At 32.8% G+C, this 19745-nt stretch overlaps 1 protein-coding gene across 8 annotated transcripts in view; it reads left to right on the top strand.

Moving 5' to 3' along the window:
- Positions 1-19745, top strand: part of DCDC1 (doublecortin domain containing 1) — a 382148-nt gene that overhangs the window by 81570 nt on the left and 280833 nt on the right. For all 8 annotated transcript variants that reach the window (XM_072969711.1, XM_072969714.1, XM_072969715.1 and 5 more), the window contains exon 8: positions 7439-7605. In XM_072969711.1, the coding sequence (XP_072825812.1) occupies positions 7439-7605 (167 nt within the window). The remainder of the gene's footprint in view (positions 1-7438; positions 7606-19745) is intronic.

The following is a 19745-nucleotide window of genomic DNA, read 5'->3' as shown; positions in this document are numbered from 1 at the left end:
GATGAAAACAAATAGCTTAATTTTTACTAATTGTTACTACCTGTCATAACATAATTTTTTACAAAGCTCTGCATGTAAAAGAACATGACTCGGCAGAGATTGGTTTTCTTCCTCCTAAGTATTTTTTAGAAGAGAGGTGGAATAATAGGCAAAATATGTAAAATGCTCATAATACAAGATTCTACTTTGTGAAACAAACATAGACAATTGTCAAAAGAGAACCCTCCACTGTAATTACTGTAATATTAAGACTTTTCAGTTTATTACATTTAAATTATAAATTTTTCATGACATATATACATATATTTTATATCTCAAGTAAAACATTTCAATGTAAGTAATATGTTGACCTAGTATTTGCAGCCAAGGAGACCAAGACAGCTTTACCTACATTATCTGACTCCTTGGTCTCTCTGAATTAGGTATGTATGTACCAGGTATTATTATTATTATTATTCCTGCTTTTGAGACTGAAAAAAAAGAAAAAGAAAAAAGGATCCAGCTACATTTTTTAGATTTGTATTATTGTGACTTTATAATATAATAGTAGAATTTTGAGACACTTTACAATTAGCTTGCTTTTGAATGTTACATATGTATATAAGTGCTTTGTATATTTGATTTTGTTCCTAAGTTTTACTATTTTTTTATTACAGCTTTTCCTACTGGGTCAAAAGTTAATTGGTGCCTCAGTTAATACTATTTAGATTAAACTTTCTGAATAATAATAAAAATTAAAAATAATAATGTAAAGAAGTGTCAGTTATTACAAGCAATTATATGACATTTCTAACGGTTTTTACTTCTAATTTTTGTTGGTTTTATTTATTAAGTTTCTTGCATTGTACTTCCCCAAACTAACTATTATACTTTAAATTTTGGTACAGAGCTTTAAAGTTTACAAAAGCAGGTCATTTATATTCAATTATTATGTATTGTTATAGAGCATAACCACGTAAAAATAGATTATAGTTAATTCTCAACATTTCTTTAAGTAACCTGAAAGTTGTACATATATCAATTCAATTAAGTTATTTTACATTATTACTGAATGTGACATAGTTTAGATGCCCAAGAAATTGAGCCCACAAAATACTTGTATTTTCAAAGACACACACACTATTATTTTTTTTGAGGGGAAAGGCAAGGCTCGGACAATAGAATCCCAGCTTATTTCTACTTGTATAAATCAAGTTATTTAAATAAAAGAATTGTGTATGCTGACCTGTTCTACCAATGTGCTACTGGGGGTGTATGAAAAAAAGATGTGCATGGTGGTGGAAGTAGAAAGAGGCATAAAACGTATTGGAAAACTACCAAATGTCCCCTGCAAATGGGCCCTATTCAGAATCAGTAAGCGTATGATGAGTGAAGTGGTTTTGAATATCGCCTTTAGATTCCATGCTGTTACAAGGCCAGCCCTGAACATGGCAACTCTTATTTCCACACACAGTACCTCTTCACTCTCAATTTAACCCCAAAATCTGATGAACCCATTACTCCATACTTGATTTCATGGAACAAGGAGTAGATATAGTTACAAATGATCAATCACAAGCCGTGAACCAAAGCAGCAAGGCATTAACAATTCACACCATTTCGGTCCACTTGCTCAAGCAGAAGATGTGCCAGCATATTTAATGCACAGCTACTTCGTTCAGTTTAAGAAAAGACATGATTCAGGCTGCATTTTCAAAACGGAAGAGACTTCTAAGATCTCATACTTCCTAAGCTCCAATGTCAACGTTCACCCACATATCAGCAATTAAAATAACCAGGTGTTCTGTAAAGGTCACAATGTCTGAATTAAATTTTATCCAGGTAAAAACAGTGTGACCTATGAAATTCTCCCCCCCAGTGCATCCCTGTTCTGTTTGATCCCATCATACAAATCAATGTCTCTTACAGCAGTATAACACTGTAGACCCCATGGGCAATATGCCGTCAGTTTAATAGGATCACTGAAGAACTAAAGCAGCTGTGAAAGATTGCTCTAAGTATAGCAATAGTGTGCTTGTCATTTTGTTCAGTGGAGGGAAAATCCAAATTTGGGTAGGCATCAGTATTTAAGAAAACGACTGCTAAATCTTTTCTCATAAGTACTTTAGGGACAATAAGATTTGACATATAGCATGTAAACAAAAGTACACAGCAGCTGTTGGTTTAGTTTTGTTTGAATAAAAATGTACTGATATAAATCTGGCAACATAGGAGACAGTATGCTCTCCATCATTCAGTCTTCCCTGCAGACCATGCTTTTGAGTGGAGTCTGCTGTTGCTCAGGGACGGGGAGCTTTCCACCTATTACCTAAAGCTGGGTAAGGAGCAGTAAAACACATTCATCCCTTGACACTAGCTCAGACTCCCTTCAGGCATACTTCCTGGATGGGAAGCAGTTAATTCTTAGTATCTTTCAAGAACTCACCTTGTATCATACACAAAAGACTTTTTAGATCAACTTCATTTAAAATAAATTCCAATTGAATTGGTGGGAAAATTGCAAATGATATCCTGCTAACAATAGCTGAGTATTTTTGAGACTGAGATCTGAAACTTCCTGCCAAAAAGCGTATAGAAGTTTCTCTATAGGTAATTATACTCTGGGCAGTGGGTTTTTTCCGTAGTCTCATGTACTCTGACTGAAATGTGAAAATTATAATATTACGTAAATTATGATTCTAGATACTTCATTGGCATGAATTTTAATTTTTAATTGGGAACAGGTTATTAAAGTTTTTATTTCCAGTGCTTTTTGAAAATGTATTGATTTTTAAAATCCCATTTTAGCTTTCTACATTTCCACAGATTCAGCTGTGGCCAAGTGTCTCTTTTAATGTCAGAAACTGCTTTTGGAGAGAGATGTATATTTCCTAGGTATAGAACTTGATAGGACATTCTAGTATGTATCCATTTAGTAAGTTCCATTAGTTTTGTGGTTTCTCTTTAGAGGAATTTTTGGCTCCTTGTCAAAAATCCTTGTACTGTGCCCATCATGAATCCAAATAAGTTCAAGCTTCTTATCAGTGATGAAATGGTTTTAATATAAGGTCTTCTTGAAGGCTGAACAGTTTATTTTCTTATGAATAGCTTTTGAACTCATTGTGTTTGGAGTTCTTAGAGGGAATTACCTTTATTATTTAAAATAGCTATTTTGACCTTAATCTAATATTACTGCTCTGTTATTTAAGCTTTATTGTGTACCTTTTCCCATAGTAGCATGCTTTAGGATAAAGCACATAAGGATTTTCCAAGACTTTTTAAATACTCAGCTCTGGTCTTCTCCTGGCTAGTTAATGCTTTATCACCAAATCATATTGTTTTCTTTTTATATTTATTTTCCTCCTCACTGTTTAAGATAATTTTATGAGGAAGATTAAAATAAAATAATTGTACATACTGTGAATGCACTTCAAAATTCTGGTACATTCATATTTATTTATCAAATTTTGAACAATTTTATTTGGTCACAGAAACTTACATATTCTAAATAATTATGTGTAGTTGTATTCATGGTCCTAAAACTTACCTAAAAGATTGCCCACAGTATATCCAAAAATACCATTTATTTACTCAGTAGACATTTATTGGGCATTGCCTTTACCCAACTAAAAGACACCGAGTCTTCAAACCCCACAGTTTTTGTGATTTACTGGAGGGTGGAAGTGGGAGTGAAGAATATAAAGACTAATACAAGTCAATAAAGGAAAAATTAAAGTAAACAATGCTCTGGGAAACATAGAGGCTGGAACAATGTATTCTGTCTAAATAACTTGGAAATATTTTACCAGAGGAAGTGACAATTGATATGAGCCCTGAAGGACAAGAATATGTTAACAGGTAGAAATAAAGGGGAAGAAATGCAAGGGAAATGGAAGAGCCTGGGTGCGAGAAGTATCAGGTGATAATTATGAAATTAATACAGCTACTACTTCTAATCATGATCTATTTGCCTGTGATGTTCAGTACCAGCTCTCTCCAGTGAAGTTACTCCTTTTGGTCACATGATCTATTTATTCAGAACCCTCAGTTTTAACTCCAAACCCATTGAAACTATTGGATTAATTTCTGCCCTATAGTCATGCCTTGAGAATAAACAAAATGGATGAAAAACTATCATCCATAAAACTTTTCTTTGCCAGTGATGGAAATGATCCCAATGGAATGACCACATTTGACAGATCTATGCATAGTGATACATTTAAGGAGTGATTAGTTTCCAAATCACTTATCTAATAAAAATGTTGAGGACTTGCTTAATGGAAGTACTGAAATTACAGGAAAGCAAAAATTCTTGTTGCAATCATGTAAATAGGAGCAAATAGGTAGAGTCCTCAAACATAAGAAATGCTATTTGTAGATATGCACACAAATACTAAAGAAACACAGCATAATAGGAGCCATCTGACCCTGAGTAGCAGTTTGAAGGAGAAGTTAAATGTTCACACAAAATAGTATCCCATAGTTCATTCCCTGGGAAAGACATTTTTTTTCCATTGAGTGTCTGTAATGGTCTTTGCTAGCTCTTATCAACATGTAGGTTTATGTTCTTTCCAAGGTTGAAAAGTGTCCATTGTCCTTTCTAAACCATTGCCCTTATTTCTTGCACATCTATATGCAGTAGTCTTCTTTAATTGGTTCAAGTTTTGCTTCAGAAACAGAGAAAGCAGAATTCTACATAAAAAAAAGATAAAAACCATTGGTTAAGAACATTTATGAATCTTCTTAGGTATAGAATACCATGAATATCCAATAAAATGCTTAAAAATGATTCTCACTGTTAAAATCTATGACTGGAGTTGAAAAGTCAACTGACTTCTCTTTTTTTGAATCAGTTATTCTATTATATTTCACAGTTATCATTTTAGGCTAAGGCTTCATTTTTAGGGAGAGTTCTTTAATTCTAGCCAATAAATTAATTTTTATTTTTCTAATATAGTAAGCTTATTTATACCTCCTTTCTAAGTGCTTAGGCGTATCATTTTCTTATGTTTTCTGCACCTTCCTAGTTAGTAGAAACATTATTTGTTCTTGGAGTGTGCTTTGTCTTCCTTTTCAAGAACATCATCAAAGTTACTAGTTTGCAGCTTCCAAAAAGAAAGAGCCTTCTAATCCCTAGTTGAGAGGCTAACCTTTATTAGCGCTCTTGTGGTTATAATGAGGACCCTGCTTCCAGCAGGGAGATCCTGGAATACTGAACAGATTATTCAACAAGTTCAGAGCAGATTCTGAAGTCCCTTATAAAACCTGCTTGTGAATACTGCTTTCTTTGCTTTGCTGTTTCTGGTTTCCATAGTATTTCTAATTACATAAATCGTGTGGAGCATGGGAGCTCTTTTCCAACCTGTATCAATTCTGATACTGCTTGCATTTTGATATAGGTTTTAGTTTTTCCTGAACTGTATTTTCCCTAAATTCTTATGGAGCGTACAAACCCTGAAAAAAGGAGATTTTTGTGTTAGAAGATTTATGAAATGCTTCTTAGGAATCCTTTGGGCTGACATAAAGAATTTGAAAGTTAGTTTCTGACGAGCATAGATGAATATAGCTATAAGACTAGAGATTTTGATAAAATGTTCTCAGGTTTAAATTCAAGATTAAATCTTGGATGTAAATTATTCAAATTTCTTATTTCTCAATTTACTTAACTTTTTTTTCAATTTAACAGCTATTTATGTAATGCCTTTCCATGTACAAAAACTGTACTAGGTTCAATGAGTGTACCAATTAAAAGTTTACAAATTAAAGTTCAACCCACAGTAATATATGAGTGTTGTAGTTAACTAAAAGTACTGGTGATTCTTAAACTGGGTTTCTTTAGGGAAAAAGTATAGGCAAGATTGATTTAAACTTTTTTTAAAGATTGAACAGTTATAAGTCTAAAAATAAGTTTATTTCTCTCTTTTTTAAAAAATAATGTATGTGATCTAATATCTTGGAAAAGTTTAAGGTATTTGTTGTGATAAAACCTACAGAGAATGGCAGTTGATCCAGGAATATAAAGGTGCATTTGATATGTGAATTTTAGGAATTAATTTCTCAGACTGGTAAGTGAATTCCATACACACATCTAAAGATATCTAAATAATCTTTAGGTCATGATTTCCTTTTAACATTATTTGTAGTAGTCTTAGAAACTCTTAAACTCTATTTTTAACATTTTTCTCAGTGATTAATACATTAGAAAGAATTTAAATTGTGCTTTGGTAGAGAGTTGCAGGACTTAGTGCCATAAAATGCATAACTTTTCTACTAAGAGCAAAATTCAGCAGAATACCAGTAGCAAAGGCCATTTGCATAACTCAGCCGCTCAGCAGCTCAGCTGAACCTAATTGTAATTCAATTTCCAGATTGCTACGCTAGGCCTCCCTGCATAAAATATGCAACATATAATATAACCAATTGCACGGACCTATTTTCCTTGCTGATGATCTATTTAATTTCTTTTCTAGTAGAAGTATGTATTAGAGTAAGGTGGCCAAGCCATATAGCTATTCTGTATGTTTATGTTGGGTCACACGTATACACTTAAGTAAAGACTAAGTTTTAAAAAATGATATCCTTTCATTTTTCTGGGTTCCCAAGTGTGCCTAGGATTTTTTTTTAATTTTCTTTATTTCTGACATTTCAGAGGGAAATTAAATCTGGAAAAATGTTAGCTAGCTGCCATGTTATTTGACTATTTTACACTAGAAAGACTTTATAAGCTAATCATGTGAAAAAGTATATAAACATGTCTGTCAAGTCCATATGGATGTAGCAATACAGGCCCACAAGTAAATATCTTCTATCTGTTTGCAAAACGCATACTGGAATAGCATTCCAAAATCTTTGACTAGCTTATATCCCAGAAGCTTAAAAACAAAAAGATACGATAAAATGCTTGCTTAAGATTCTTCTCTCTTACTTTTAAACAGCCTTGCCACCCTGTTTTATGAGTTATTTAAGCAATGGCAGTGAAAAGACTTGAATAGGATGGCTTACAAAGGTCTGGATTATATTTTATGAATAATTTTCAGATGTGATGTTTTAGGTATATAGACTCCTCTACGGGAAGCTATATACAGAAACAACATGGATCTTACAATTTTATCAGGACAATGCAAGTAGATTTCAGCAAGGTTGGTTCCAACTCATCTGTGATAAATGAGAAGATAAGGCAATCAGTGCACACCATGACACTCTGTGCAGCTAGTTAGGCACACTTCAGAACTATTCAGGTGTGCTCACAAAGCTTATGAGTCTTGCATGGGGGGTGTCTCAATATAAATACATCCTTCATGGTGGCCACTAGTAATGCAGGAATTGCCTCTCTAAGACTTAACCCAGGTCAGATATAAATAATAGATGTTAAGAGTTAGCTCTGGTATTGGGGCTGTGTTCCAGGCAGTGTATTTTGGTTGGGTCAAAAGAATTTATTTTCCCTTATTTTCTCGTACAGTTCCTCTGCTTGAAAAATGCCTGCAAAATTCCATCACACCTTTGCGGGGACCTGTATGGGTCTCTAAGGGAGAAGGTTTCAGCCCCTCAGGAGCTAAGATGTACATCCAAGGAGTTCTTTTGGCCTTGTACCAACGATTAAAGTCGGCAAAAAAATACTATAAACAGGTGAGTCATCCCTCTTTAAAAACTGCTTTATTGTATGTTTTAAAATGTACTTGGTTGTATAGAGACAATGATTGGCATCGTGTCCTGAAAGAACTGTGACATGTATTTTGTGAGCTCAGTGCCCGTTAGGAAGCCAAAATGCTTCTGTAATCTCAGAACCAACAATAATGGGGCTAATTGTATCTGTCTTTTGGTATGGGATGTCATATAGCTCATCTTTTTTTTTTTTTTTTTTTGCTGCATACTGTGCAAAGCAAGGCAACTCCTTATGTGGAAATTCTATGGACAGTTACTTTAAATAAGAAAGTGAATAGCTCCTAAGGCGTTTGAATCCTTAAATGTTCACCCTTCTATTTTTTTTTTCCAATATGAAATCAGATGTGCTTTTGTAGAAGTTGAGCTAAGATACAACCAGTCTTTGCTGGGAAATGAAATTGTGAATTAACTTCATGTCAGGAGTAACTTACTTCATTTATGCTTATTTAACTTGTTATGTTTTAGGACCTGAAAGTATAGAAATAGAATTAATGTATTTGAATTAGTTTAAACTAGATTTTGTTTTTAAATTTCTAAATACTCATTACATAATTGTGAGAGAGAGAGAGAGACAGAGAGAGAGAGAGTAAGGAGAAGAGGATGTGTGTGTGAAGAGTATTGTATTTTTATAACTACTCCTAGGGACTTTTATTTATCTTAAAGTAGCATTCTCGTTGTAAAGCAGAATGATTGATGCCATTTATACAATAAAAATGGAGTTACCACATTTTTAGAATCCTCTTTGCACTTGGTCTTGTTAAGTGTACATTTGGTCACATGAAATAAGGGCTAGGTTTTACATTTCTAACTAGGAGGTTCCAGTTTAGAACTGGGCTCATTATCTCAGACCACAGGCTGTTGAAAAATGAGTATTTTGAAAGCATCATGCTATTATTCTCTGTATGCGGGGGGAGGGGAGATGGGCATGGGATTCAGTCTCAGTGTTCGCACAGCACCTCCTGCTGTCTGGTTCGTAAAAGAACAACTTGTAAAAGAAATTCTTGACTGAGATATCCAGAACTAGCAAGAAACATCTTCCCGTGAGAAACTTTCATTCTCAAAATGTGATTGGTTGCTTAGTTAATTAATTTCAGTGGAACCAGAAATTAGATTAATAGTTATCATAGATAAGGCTATTCATAATAATAAGTTTGAAAAAATAAAAATACAAACTTATTTTTAATATTCTTTATTAGGCTGATATCATCTATGAAAACTGGTATAAGGCTTTTTTTGTATTCAGATTAATTTATTTTAACAGAAATATTATTTAACTTTTAAGAAACAATGATATTATAAGATGGATTATGACCAATTTAATTACAATCATTAATTTGGTATTAAATGATTTGATTCTGCTAACTTGACAGTTTAAAATTATTTAATGTTAAGAAAACATGAGCCCATTCTCCAAAGCAAGGAAAACACTGTTTAAATCAAATCTAAAGAAACCAGAACATTTTCCAAGTTTTGTTAAGTTAGGGTATTAGGGGATAAGAAACAGCTCAGAAAGTAGTTGTGGCATTTTTTTTTTCTTCTGTTGTCCTAAACATTTAAAATTTAAATAGATATAAACAGTTCTGGAAGGAAAAGAAGTATTCATTTATTTATTGTGAGAAAAAAAAGCTTTAAGAATTAATTATTGCTTCGATTTAAAAAATTTCTTTATGACCCAAAATTGATGAGAAATACATTTTATTAAAATAAATATTGAATGTAAATGTGAACAAAAATTTACACTTTTTTAGTGTCTCTGAATGTCTGAGCATCTGAAATTTTCCATATCATCAACATTATGATTTTCAACATTATGCCAAATTTAGGAATATTTTAAAAATCTAGGCTCTTTGCCATTTCTAACTAAACCTTTTTATTTTGCTCAGTAGGGGTAATGCAGAGCTTTGCATACAACAGTTTTAATATACTTGGTTAAGTTTCATTTTTAAAATATGAAATTGAATAAAGGGAAATAGAAACTTGCCTATTATGCATTTCCATATAAATTTCTATTTCTTTTAGACATGCCCGATTATATGTATTCTTGAGTCTCTTTTCTTTTGTATTGTTATAGCATGACTTAATTTAAAATTATCTGCAATGTTTATAAAAGTCAAGGTTATGGTCCCATTATCGGGTCGTCAGTGGTTAAGTGTTAAACCTGGCAATAGCTTTATTTGTGGGTAGGATTTCTTAGCAAATATCCCTTTTAGCATTAAGGGACTTTATTTGAACTGCATTTACTTCATTTGACCTCAGGATAGCCTTTTCTATGTAGTTTTATATAAGATTGTGTTTGGTAGAACGGAGATGGTTGATAATTCCTATTTCTTTACCAAATCTACTTGTAAATTATAGAATTATATGACCTCTTGATATCATTTCCATTTATGCCACTTCTGAGATCATATATAAAGACAACACTATTATTTTGCTGGGATTCTGTCAAACAATTATAGATTTTACATTGATGTTTTGGAATTTGCTGAAGAAATTTCTTTTATATAAATTGTAATAATATAACTTGAAAAGAAAAGTCGGAACTACTGGTTTTATGTTTATGAATTTATTAACTTTTCAATTTTCAACTTCAACTTGGCTATTACAAGCATGCAACTGAATTAAGCCCACCACATTAGTGTGATCTTAAATATATACTGATTCGTGTATAAAAATGAGATATTATGTTTAGGACAGCATAAAGTCACTTGGTCTTAAATTTATCACATTTATTTCCTGAAAAGTGGAAACATTTTAGAAATTGCTCAGAGCTAAGCAGAATCTGTTTAATTGGTAATCTTTGAAGTAGCATAAACGCTTTCCTATGAAATGCAGTTAACACTTTCAGCGACAGGGCCCGTTCCATCTCATTAGCATTCTTGTTATGTAGTGGTGCTGTTGGTGGGGGTGTTGAAGTAGGAATGCCATTGTGTGGAGTTCCAGTGTTTGGGGACAAACACTGCTGTGGAAGGAACGTGTGAAAAGGCCACAGTCCTGTCAGTGAATGAGGAAGGCTGTGCTTTCTGTGTGCTTCAAGCAGGGAAGCTGTCATTCATAGGCCTAACACAGCTAAACAGAGGCCAAAACACAAGCCTGCACTACCTTTTAAAATGATATTAGTGATTTTTAAACATGATCTTCTTTATTTATGATCCTCCATAGAGCTTTTAGTTGCTGTCAGTAAACAAAATATATGTCAGTCTGTTCAGCAACACTGCAGAGGTCCGTAAAAGTCTGTGGAACTGTGCCAGGAAGCCATATAAATAATGATTTGGAATGTCTGATCTTAAGTACAATCGTGATTTTTGAGAAACACGTATTTCTAGAAGTGCCTTCCCAATTTTGATACGGCTTTGAATTTTTTTCCCCCAAGCATCAAAATTCCTGGAGATTTTTACATAACAAATGCATAGCATTTTTCTTTTAAAAATACAGTTCTCAAAAGAGCTCATAAACATACAGTTTTAATCATTTAACGTGATTTGCAGTACTGTTATAGACTGCATAGGCATTTCTGAAATTCAGAGAGAAAGAAAGGAAATGAGTATCTAAATATTAATATCTTAACAACCATCTTAATTATGAAGAAAATCAGTCCAGTGATGAAAAAATTTGAAGTAATGGTAGTAGTACTCCTAATTTTCAGCACTTTGGAAAGAAATGATCACCTTTGAAATTAAATTTTAGCTTGTTTGACTACTTTAAAAAATAAATAAATAGAAAAATATCCCCCAATATTTCTTAAAATCTTGGGATATTTCCTTAATTTTGGCAGTACACTGAAAAAAAATGACAATTTCTATTTATGCCTGAACCCACAGGGAAATATTTTATTCCTGTAATTTTAAGTTGGAAATATGTACTTGTGATATTTGTAATAGATTGTTACTTAATGAAGTTTGTAGAAAACTGTAATTTTCTGCCTGAGTGTTTTAAGTTTATTTGTGTGTATATGGTCCTTTTTGTTAATATAGGTAAAGTACTTTTTTGAATGTTATTATATTCTATTTCTAAATGTTCCATATTTGATGCATTAGATTTAAAGATCTCAGACACCAAACAATATTTCAAAAATTAGGTTTCACTTTTTAAACTGGAATTGTACTATAACTTTATTTTGTGGGCATATAATTAGTAAGGAAATGACCATACAACATCAGCATATATTGGTTTTGCAGTTTAAGATTGAAATGTATTTTATTGTTACATTAAACTAACTTCTACCAAAGCATTTATATTTTGTTAAAAAAATTCCTAAGTTAATGTTGATTCATTTTACCCACACTTTTCAATAAGTTTGATACTTAGATATCAAACCAATAATAGCAAATATTCAGAATAGATTCGGCTCACAATATGCTTGAGTTGCATTTAGTGCTGACAGAGTTTGTTTATTGCAAAAAGCATTTTTAAAGGAATCTAATATTCTAATTTTCCATAAAAGAAGTGTTGAGAGTTTGCCTTCTCAGATCTGTGTCATAGGTCAATCAAAATCATTTATTGGCCGTAATATTACTGAAGGAATAACTGTTTCTATTTCATTTTCTAAATATACTTTTTTTAGTATGCCAGTAACTTTTTTTCCTATCTTTATTATGACACCGTATAAGGTTAAGATGTACAATGTGATAGTTTACACCATAATTGTGTAATGAACACAATAGGGTTAGTTAACACCTCTATCACCTCACATAATTAACATTTCTTTCTCTCTTTTTTTTTTTTGCTAAGAACATTCAAAATTTACTCTCTTAGCAACTTTCCAGTATATAATACAGTATTGTTAGTTGTAGTTACTTGCTGTACATTAGATCCCCATTTATCTGTATATTAAAAATTAAGCTCTTTTCTTGATTTTTGCCATCCTGTGGCAATACCAAATATTTCAATTTTGAACTTCTTGAAGTCCTTTGAAACCTTGGAACAAAATCTATAATATATAAATATAACTTACTATTAAAAACATTAAAATAGTGTTACGGATACTTCAAAGTGAAAACTACTTCTGAAGGTTCTGAAAGGTAATTTTTTAGAATATTAGGTTTGTAGATTTGAGTGATTGTTGATTTTTTTCCCCCCGGAAACCAAGCTGCATTCTAGTTACTTGAAGTATTTTAAGAACCTTAAACTTGTGTCTTTTTCTAAGTGTCATGCTTTGAGCAGGCCTAACATCAGTTAAATGAAGTGAAAATTGCATTCTTGTCTTGATAGAGATGAAAATGGATTTCTGGTCATGAAATAGATGTAGTTGTCACTTTTTAAAAAAGGTGTCAGCAGTTTGCTTCAGTGAGTAAGGTGCCAATTCAGTATGGCAGTAAACTTGTGATCTGAGCAATCAATAAAATGCTTCAATAACTTCTGCTTCATTACACTTATAATAAGAGGCTATAGATCCGTGGCACATAAAATGTTGATAAAGAGAATATGTGGGGACCGACTGTGACAATTTTCTTGAAAGTACAGTAAGTGCAATATTGCCATCTAGAGTTTGTGCATAGGTAATTATTGCAGAAAGGGAGAAAAAAGTGGGATACAAGAAATGGTATTGAAATACTGTTTATTTTCCATCCTTTAACCATGACACATTTATTTTCATGAAACAATTCATTTGATTTGCCATAAAGCTGTTTAGGTCAAGCAAAAAAATTTTCAAATCTGTATTTTTCTCTAATGTTCTTAGAATTATACTACCAAATATCAAGTATATAACTGTGGCTCAAGATTAAACATTTTACCATGAAAACTCATTATTAAATAACTCACTTTGGAAAAAAATTAGACTTAAAGGTTGTCTTTTTTTTTTTTTACAAGGTAATTCAGTTATACAAAAACAGCTTTGTTGACATCTCAGTTGGATACCTTTCAATTCAGAATATAATCTTATTAATATTAAACACTCCTTTAATAATTGAGTCAACTTACTTAAAAACTGGTATTTAAAAATAGCCACATAGGAAAATAGACTTTCCTGCTTATGTGATTTTGAACATTTTAATGAACTGTAAGTTCAACTTGGGGATTGTCTAGAAATGTGACTTCATCTTTAAATAAACACTTTAAGGAGAATTAGATATCACTTTATTTTTCTTGATTAACTAAAAAATTATTTAATTTTACAATATTTTCTGAATGAGCTCATATAGAAAATACATTTTGAACCTAAGCATTACTGGGGTTTTTTCTCCCTTTGAACTTGTGGCTGAAAATGCCTATTGTGTAATAGAAATATCTTTTGAATCTGCATTTAATTGTTTCATGATACTTAATATAAAGTAAATTTAATATGGGTATAGATGACTTAATAAGGAAGGTTAATCTAGAAAGGTTATTACTTTTTTCTCCCATTTATCTGTTTTTCAATTTGTATAGACAGCTTTTATAAGTTTATAGATCTTGGCCTTCAGATATCCCTGAGAAAGATAATTTGGCATTGATGTATTAGTAATGCATTTTTTCTAATATTATACTATTTAGGTATTTTCTGTTCTCATACGTCTATGTGTGGATGACTTCTATAATTGTAAAAAATGAAAAAGATTGTAACGTTATTTTCCTTTTCTGATCAAAGTTTTGTCCTCAAACATCCTAAGATTTTATTATGTCTACTTATATTGAACGTAAGACAACTCTTTAGATGAAGAGCTCTTATTTTGAAATTTTAATCATACTGAGTAGAAAATGTTGCATTTTAAGACCTCCCAAATTAGTATAGAATTGTTCTGGTAAAGTAAGTGAAAGTAGACCTGACAAATTTTCTTTAAAGTACTCAACCACCCACAGATATTATTGCCTATGACTCTTTTGAAATGAGAATAAATTTTATATAGTTACAGCAGCAAAGTGAAAGAGTGTATTTGATAGATTCCCTGAACAGTTTCAACACCCACAGGTATTATTTGTAAGAAAACAATCATGCCGAGTCTTCAGCTGGTTAGAGAGGGCACAGCATTCTATCTTCACCTGACACTCTATCTGTTCCGTCAACATCCTGGGCCCCCTGCCTGATGCCCCCTCCTCCCAAAACAATAATGCGCACTGAGAGGTTTGTGTGAATGGACAAGAATATAAATTTTTTTCCCTTGAAGAACTAAAACAGTATTGAAGGCATATTCTTGGGGAGAGGAAAACCAACTGTCTTGAGAATTGACTAGTATTTTCTATTCAAATTGATCAGTGTTGTCAGTGATTGATAGTTAAAGTCTTTGATTATTAAGTCTGACTACTGATTGATGAAAGGGGGACTCAAGTGTAAACATTTTGGAAATGTTGCTTTGCTTTATTTTATTAAGAGATATATAGTGGTTTCCTCTCACCTGTTGTTAATATCACTGCGTGAATAAACATCAATCATAACAACATATTGCTGATTTTCAAATAGTATAATTCATTATTTTCTTATATTTTATATATGTAACAAAAGATGGAAATGAGTATAACATTAATTTATTACTTTCTTCAGTCAAATTTTCTCAAGTGACATACATCAAAAAATCAATTTTACCTAATTTCCTAAAAAATAATTAGTATCCTGTTACATTTTAAAAATATTTCTAGTTCCTAAACAAAGCCAGTTATATGTGGAGAAAGAATATGGCAAGAGTCCATTTGTCAATACTTAATATATGTCACTGGGAAGTAAACGTTGAAAGTTTCATAGAACAGTGATAGCAAAAATAAAAGATGCTGGAAAAATCCTGGTCTCCAGCCTTCACAAGCTGCAGATGAGTTATATCTTCTAGAGCTGTACTGTCCAATACTTCATCCCCATGTGGCTTTAAAAATTAAATTAATTGTATAAATAAAATAAAATAAATAAAATAAAAAATTAAATAAAATTTAAAAAGTTCCTCAATCTCACTATCCACATTGCAAATGCTCAATAGCCACATCTTTATTGAAAATTCTATTGGATAGTGCTGTTCTATAAGGAACAAATTCAGTCTAGATATCCTAATTATACTTCTGATATTGGATTCCACATTCTATGACTAACAAAATAACAAAGGATCTTTTATGATCTGGTTTTAATTCAGTGTTGGATAGATGAGGTACTCTAGTCTTCAGAAAACAAAATAGACACACACACACACACACACGTCACAATCTATTCACCATCTAACCACCAGATGGACACCTTTAGGGCTTTCAGTGTCTCTCAGGATCCCTCTCAATAAGAAAACTATACAGTGTGCTATCCTTAAGGACTATGATTCTGGCAGTCACTGAATTAGTCTTATTTTGTTTGGTGAGAAAAGACCCCACCCCCAGTCCCCCTGCCTAAAAAATAGAGAGCCAAGAAAGACAAATTCAAATGATAAAATGTTGAATACTCTTTCTGTGTTCAGTCTGTGTGGGGTTGAGGACACAGAACTATCCCAGACCTTGCCCTTAGGGAGCTTATATTCTTACTTTGGAGATAAAACATAACCACATGAAACAATTAGGAAATATGCTTATAAGAGTATAATTAAGTGCTAAAATGTATGGTACAGATTCTATGTGATATGGATATGTTATATGTTAAATAAAAGAAAGACAAAGAAGAGAATAAAAGCATTTTAAGGTTGAAATGAACTTTGGAGACCATCTAGTCTAGTCCTCTCACATTATAGATAATGAGATAATAGATAATAATATTTACTGCATTGTGTTGTGTGAGGATTAAATAGTTAATGTATATAAAACTCTTAACATAGTATCTAGGACATAGAAGGTGGTCAATAGGTGTTAGTTATTATCATCATCATCATCTTTATTATTAATTTTTTCTGCTTTATTGAAGTATAATTGACAAAATTATAAGATATTTAAAGTACACATTGTGGTGATTTAATATATGTATACATTGTGAAAGAATGGTGAAAACACTTAAGTTCTCCTCTTTTAACAAATTTTGATAGTCATCATGCTTTACGTTAGATCCTGAGACCTTATTCATCTTATAGCTGAAAATTTGTACCCTTTTACTAACATCTCCCTACTTTCCCCACCCCAGGCCCTGGCAACCACTTTTCATTCTTTGTTTCTATGAGTCTGACTTTTATTTTTTAGATTTCACTCACTAGTGATAACTTTTATCATTAATGTTATAGGTAAGGCAATTGCGGTAGAGCTGTAATGGGACTAGAGCCCCCCCTTTGCTCTTAGGTTTGGTAAGATATGCTTCATTAACTGAAATGTGGGGAGGGTTTGAAAAGGAGACTCATATAGGCAGTGGCATGAAGTTGGGAGTAAGACGGTATTTTCAAACAGGTTATACTTCATACAAAAAGGGTTATTAGTGACCTTTGAAATATAATGAAACCTTAATGTGCATAGGGTTAAAGAAAGAATTGATGTTGAGGAAATATGGGCAGTGGGTACAGATAAGACCTCTCATAAGCTAAGTGGTCCATATTTTTCTGAGGTTCACAGTATATTAAATAATTAAGAAATTTCAAAACAGGATTTTAAAACCATTAGATATATTTAACATGATTACACTTGAAGTTAACTTTATCAACAACTCCTCCCCTTCTATGACATAATTGTTCTATTTTTATGATATTACAAGATTCATAAAAATATTAATTTGTAATCCATCTAGGTAGCTTGGTCTGGTGATGAGACAAAAGTTTTATAATAGCTGTCTTCTTTGGTTGATTTTGACGTTGTATCTTCTTGACTGTATATATAACTCTATTTGGAGGTAAGGAAAAAGGCTAAATTTGTGGCCCATTTTGAATGTAAGACTGATGCCAAAAGCCTTTGTCAACCTAAGGATTGAAGCATCTGAGATCTTAGAGTGGTTGAGGACTGTAGGTCGAAATGAAAGTCACTTAGTTTGGAAACCATATGCTAGAGTTTACTTTAAGAAGAAGATACATGTTTTAAGAGAGCAAATTCATGCGCACACGCTGTTCAGGATATTCAGAGAAGTATTTAAAAATTTTTGTCTAAATCTGATTTGACCTTTCAACACAAGGTACCACTCATAGTAGTAGGGGGAAAATAAAAACTAAATTTACTTCAGACCAAATAATTTAACCAATTCTTTTAGGTAATGCTCAGCTTTTTGGACAAAGAGGCTCAGATGCTCATATTTCTGCCCTTCTGTGTTCCTTCCACGAAGGTGTCTGGGTTTATATGGGGGAGAGTATTAAGTCACAGCTGGGGGGTTGTTCCTCTGCAGGTACACAAAGAGCAAAAGGGGTTGTTTTAGGAAATGAATGACTAGATTCCCAACTTTCATTTGTACTTTGCACTAAAATTGTCCTACCTGAGAATGTGCCTGCAGTGGAGGTGCATGCCATTTCTCCTTTCTGATCTTCCATCATCCTTAGACAAAGCACCCTGCTTCCTCATCCTGCAGTCTACTCTGGTGCTTCACCCTGGAGTATAAAAACTTTCAGGGCATCAAACAGAGGGACATTTTGAAATACTGGTGCCATAAACTTCTTGTAGGGCTCTGAAACTTTCATTGTTATAAATATGTTTTTGTTAAGAAAGAATGGGATAGAAATATGAAGTTGAGGAGAAAAAGGAACATGTAACCTTCTGACAGTTAAAGAAGAGTTTTTCTATATATTTTTAAAAAATAGAAGAAGGCTGACATAAGATTGTTCTGGTATTTAAACTCATTGGATAGATATAAAAGAAAATTTTAACAATTTTAATTAGTAATACCAATATTTATAACATGCCAGAAAATACATCTTTCATAACTGTTTTTAAGCTAATGATAAAAAAATTAATATTGACTTAAAATGTTACACAGTTTTCTTTGGTATAAGTTTTCTAATTTTTTTTAGATAGTATGTTAATAAAATATCTCGGAGTCCTCATGGCCCCAAGGAGGGAAAATGGCCCTTTGCACCATGTGGTGCCAACTGCTGAAGTACCACTGGCCTTGTCTGTTGCTGAGATTTGCTGTGGATGTAAGTCCTGAACTGCTGGCTGCTCTCTGCTTGGTCAGGAGTGCTCCCTGGAAGCTGTAGCCTTAGCTTGGCTCTCACTGAGTTTCTATCATATCCTCCATTCTTGCCCATGGCCTAGGTGGGTCACCATATAGCGTCTGCAGGACAGTCACTGTGGATATTGGTCCCTTAATATTTGTGGCCCTATTGGCTTACAATTTTGCCACCTTTTGGTTCCCCAGGGACATGTGAGAGTTTATAGATCTCATCCACACCCCAACTGAAAACAACTCAAGAAAGCTAGGTTATGGATCTCTTTCTGATTCCTATACACTATTCTACTGCATTTACTCTGTGGCTCCATCCCCCTCACTCTGCCCAGTGTTGGTAAAGGGGGCAGCTTTGATACAGTACCCTCCCAGAATATCAAATGAGAATCCAGATGGAAGCCTTTTGTCCTTGGCCTTCTCCTCAATTAATCTAACACACCTGCCCTTCTTGAGCTAAAGCTGGGAGATAGCAGACCAAACCCTGTATATTTCAGCTCTACATCCTCTCCCATCCATCCCACATTTTCCTCTTACCTCTTTCTTCTTTTCTTAATGATCCCTTGAGACCAAAAGGGGTGAACTTTGAGCTTTATGGCTCTTTTACATTGATGGCTTTCAACCTTCTTTTATTCAAATCCATGGTAAGAAATGCATATATATATCGTATTATAATCCATAGTAAAAAATTCATTTTATATTACACTTAAATATTATATACATATCCCTCCATGTGTGTATATAAAACAAGAGTTTTTTAAAATAAGATTTAACCTTACTACTTATGAGGCACTGTCAAAATATTGGCTTGGACACACTGAATTGATTTCAGGGCCCACTGACATATAGTGTCAGAGATATATTTCATCCTGTACACTCTAACATGGCTTTTTATTTTTTATTGAAATATAGTTGATTTACACTATTGGGTTAGTTTTAGGTGTACAGCAAGATGATTCAGACATATAATATATTTTTTTCTTTCAGATTATTTTCTGTTATAGGTTATTACAAAATATTGAATATAGTTTCCTGTGTTATATGGTAAATCCTTGTTGCTTATATATTTTATGTATAGTAGTTTGTATCCATTAATCGCAACCTTCTAATTTATCCCTCCCCTCTTCCCTTTCCCCTTTGGTAACCATAAATTTGTTTCTATGTC

This window comes from Vicugna pacos, chromosome 10 (genome assembly GCF_048564905.1).
Source record: "Vicugna pacos chromosome 10, VicPac4, whole genome shotgun sequence".
Taxonomy (NCBI): Eukaryota; Metazoa; Chordata; class Mammalia; order Artiodactyla; family Camelidae; genus Vicugna; species Vicugna pacos.
The sequence above is the reverse complement of the archived record's forward strand: the minus strand, read 5'-3'. Positions and strand labels throughout refer to the sequence as shown.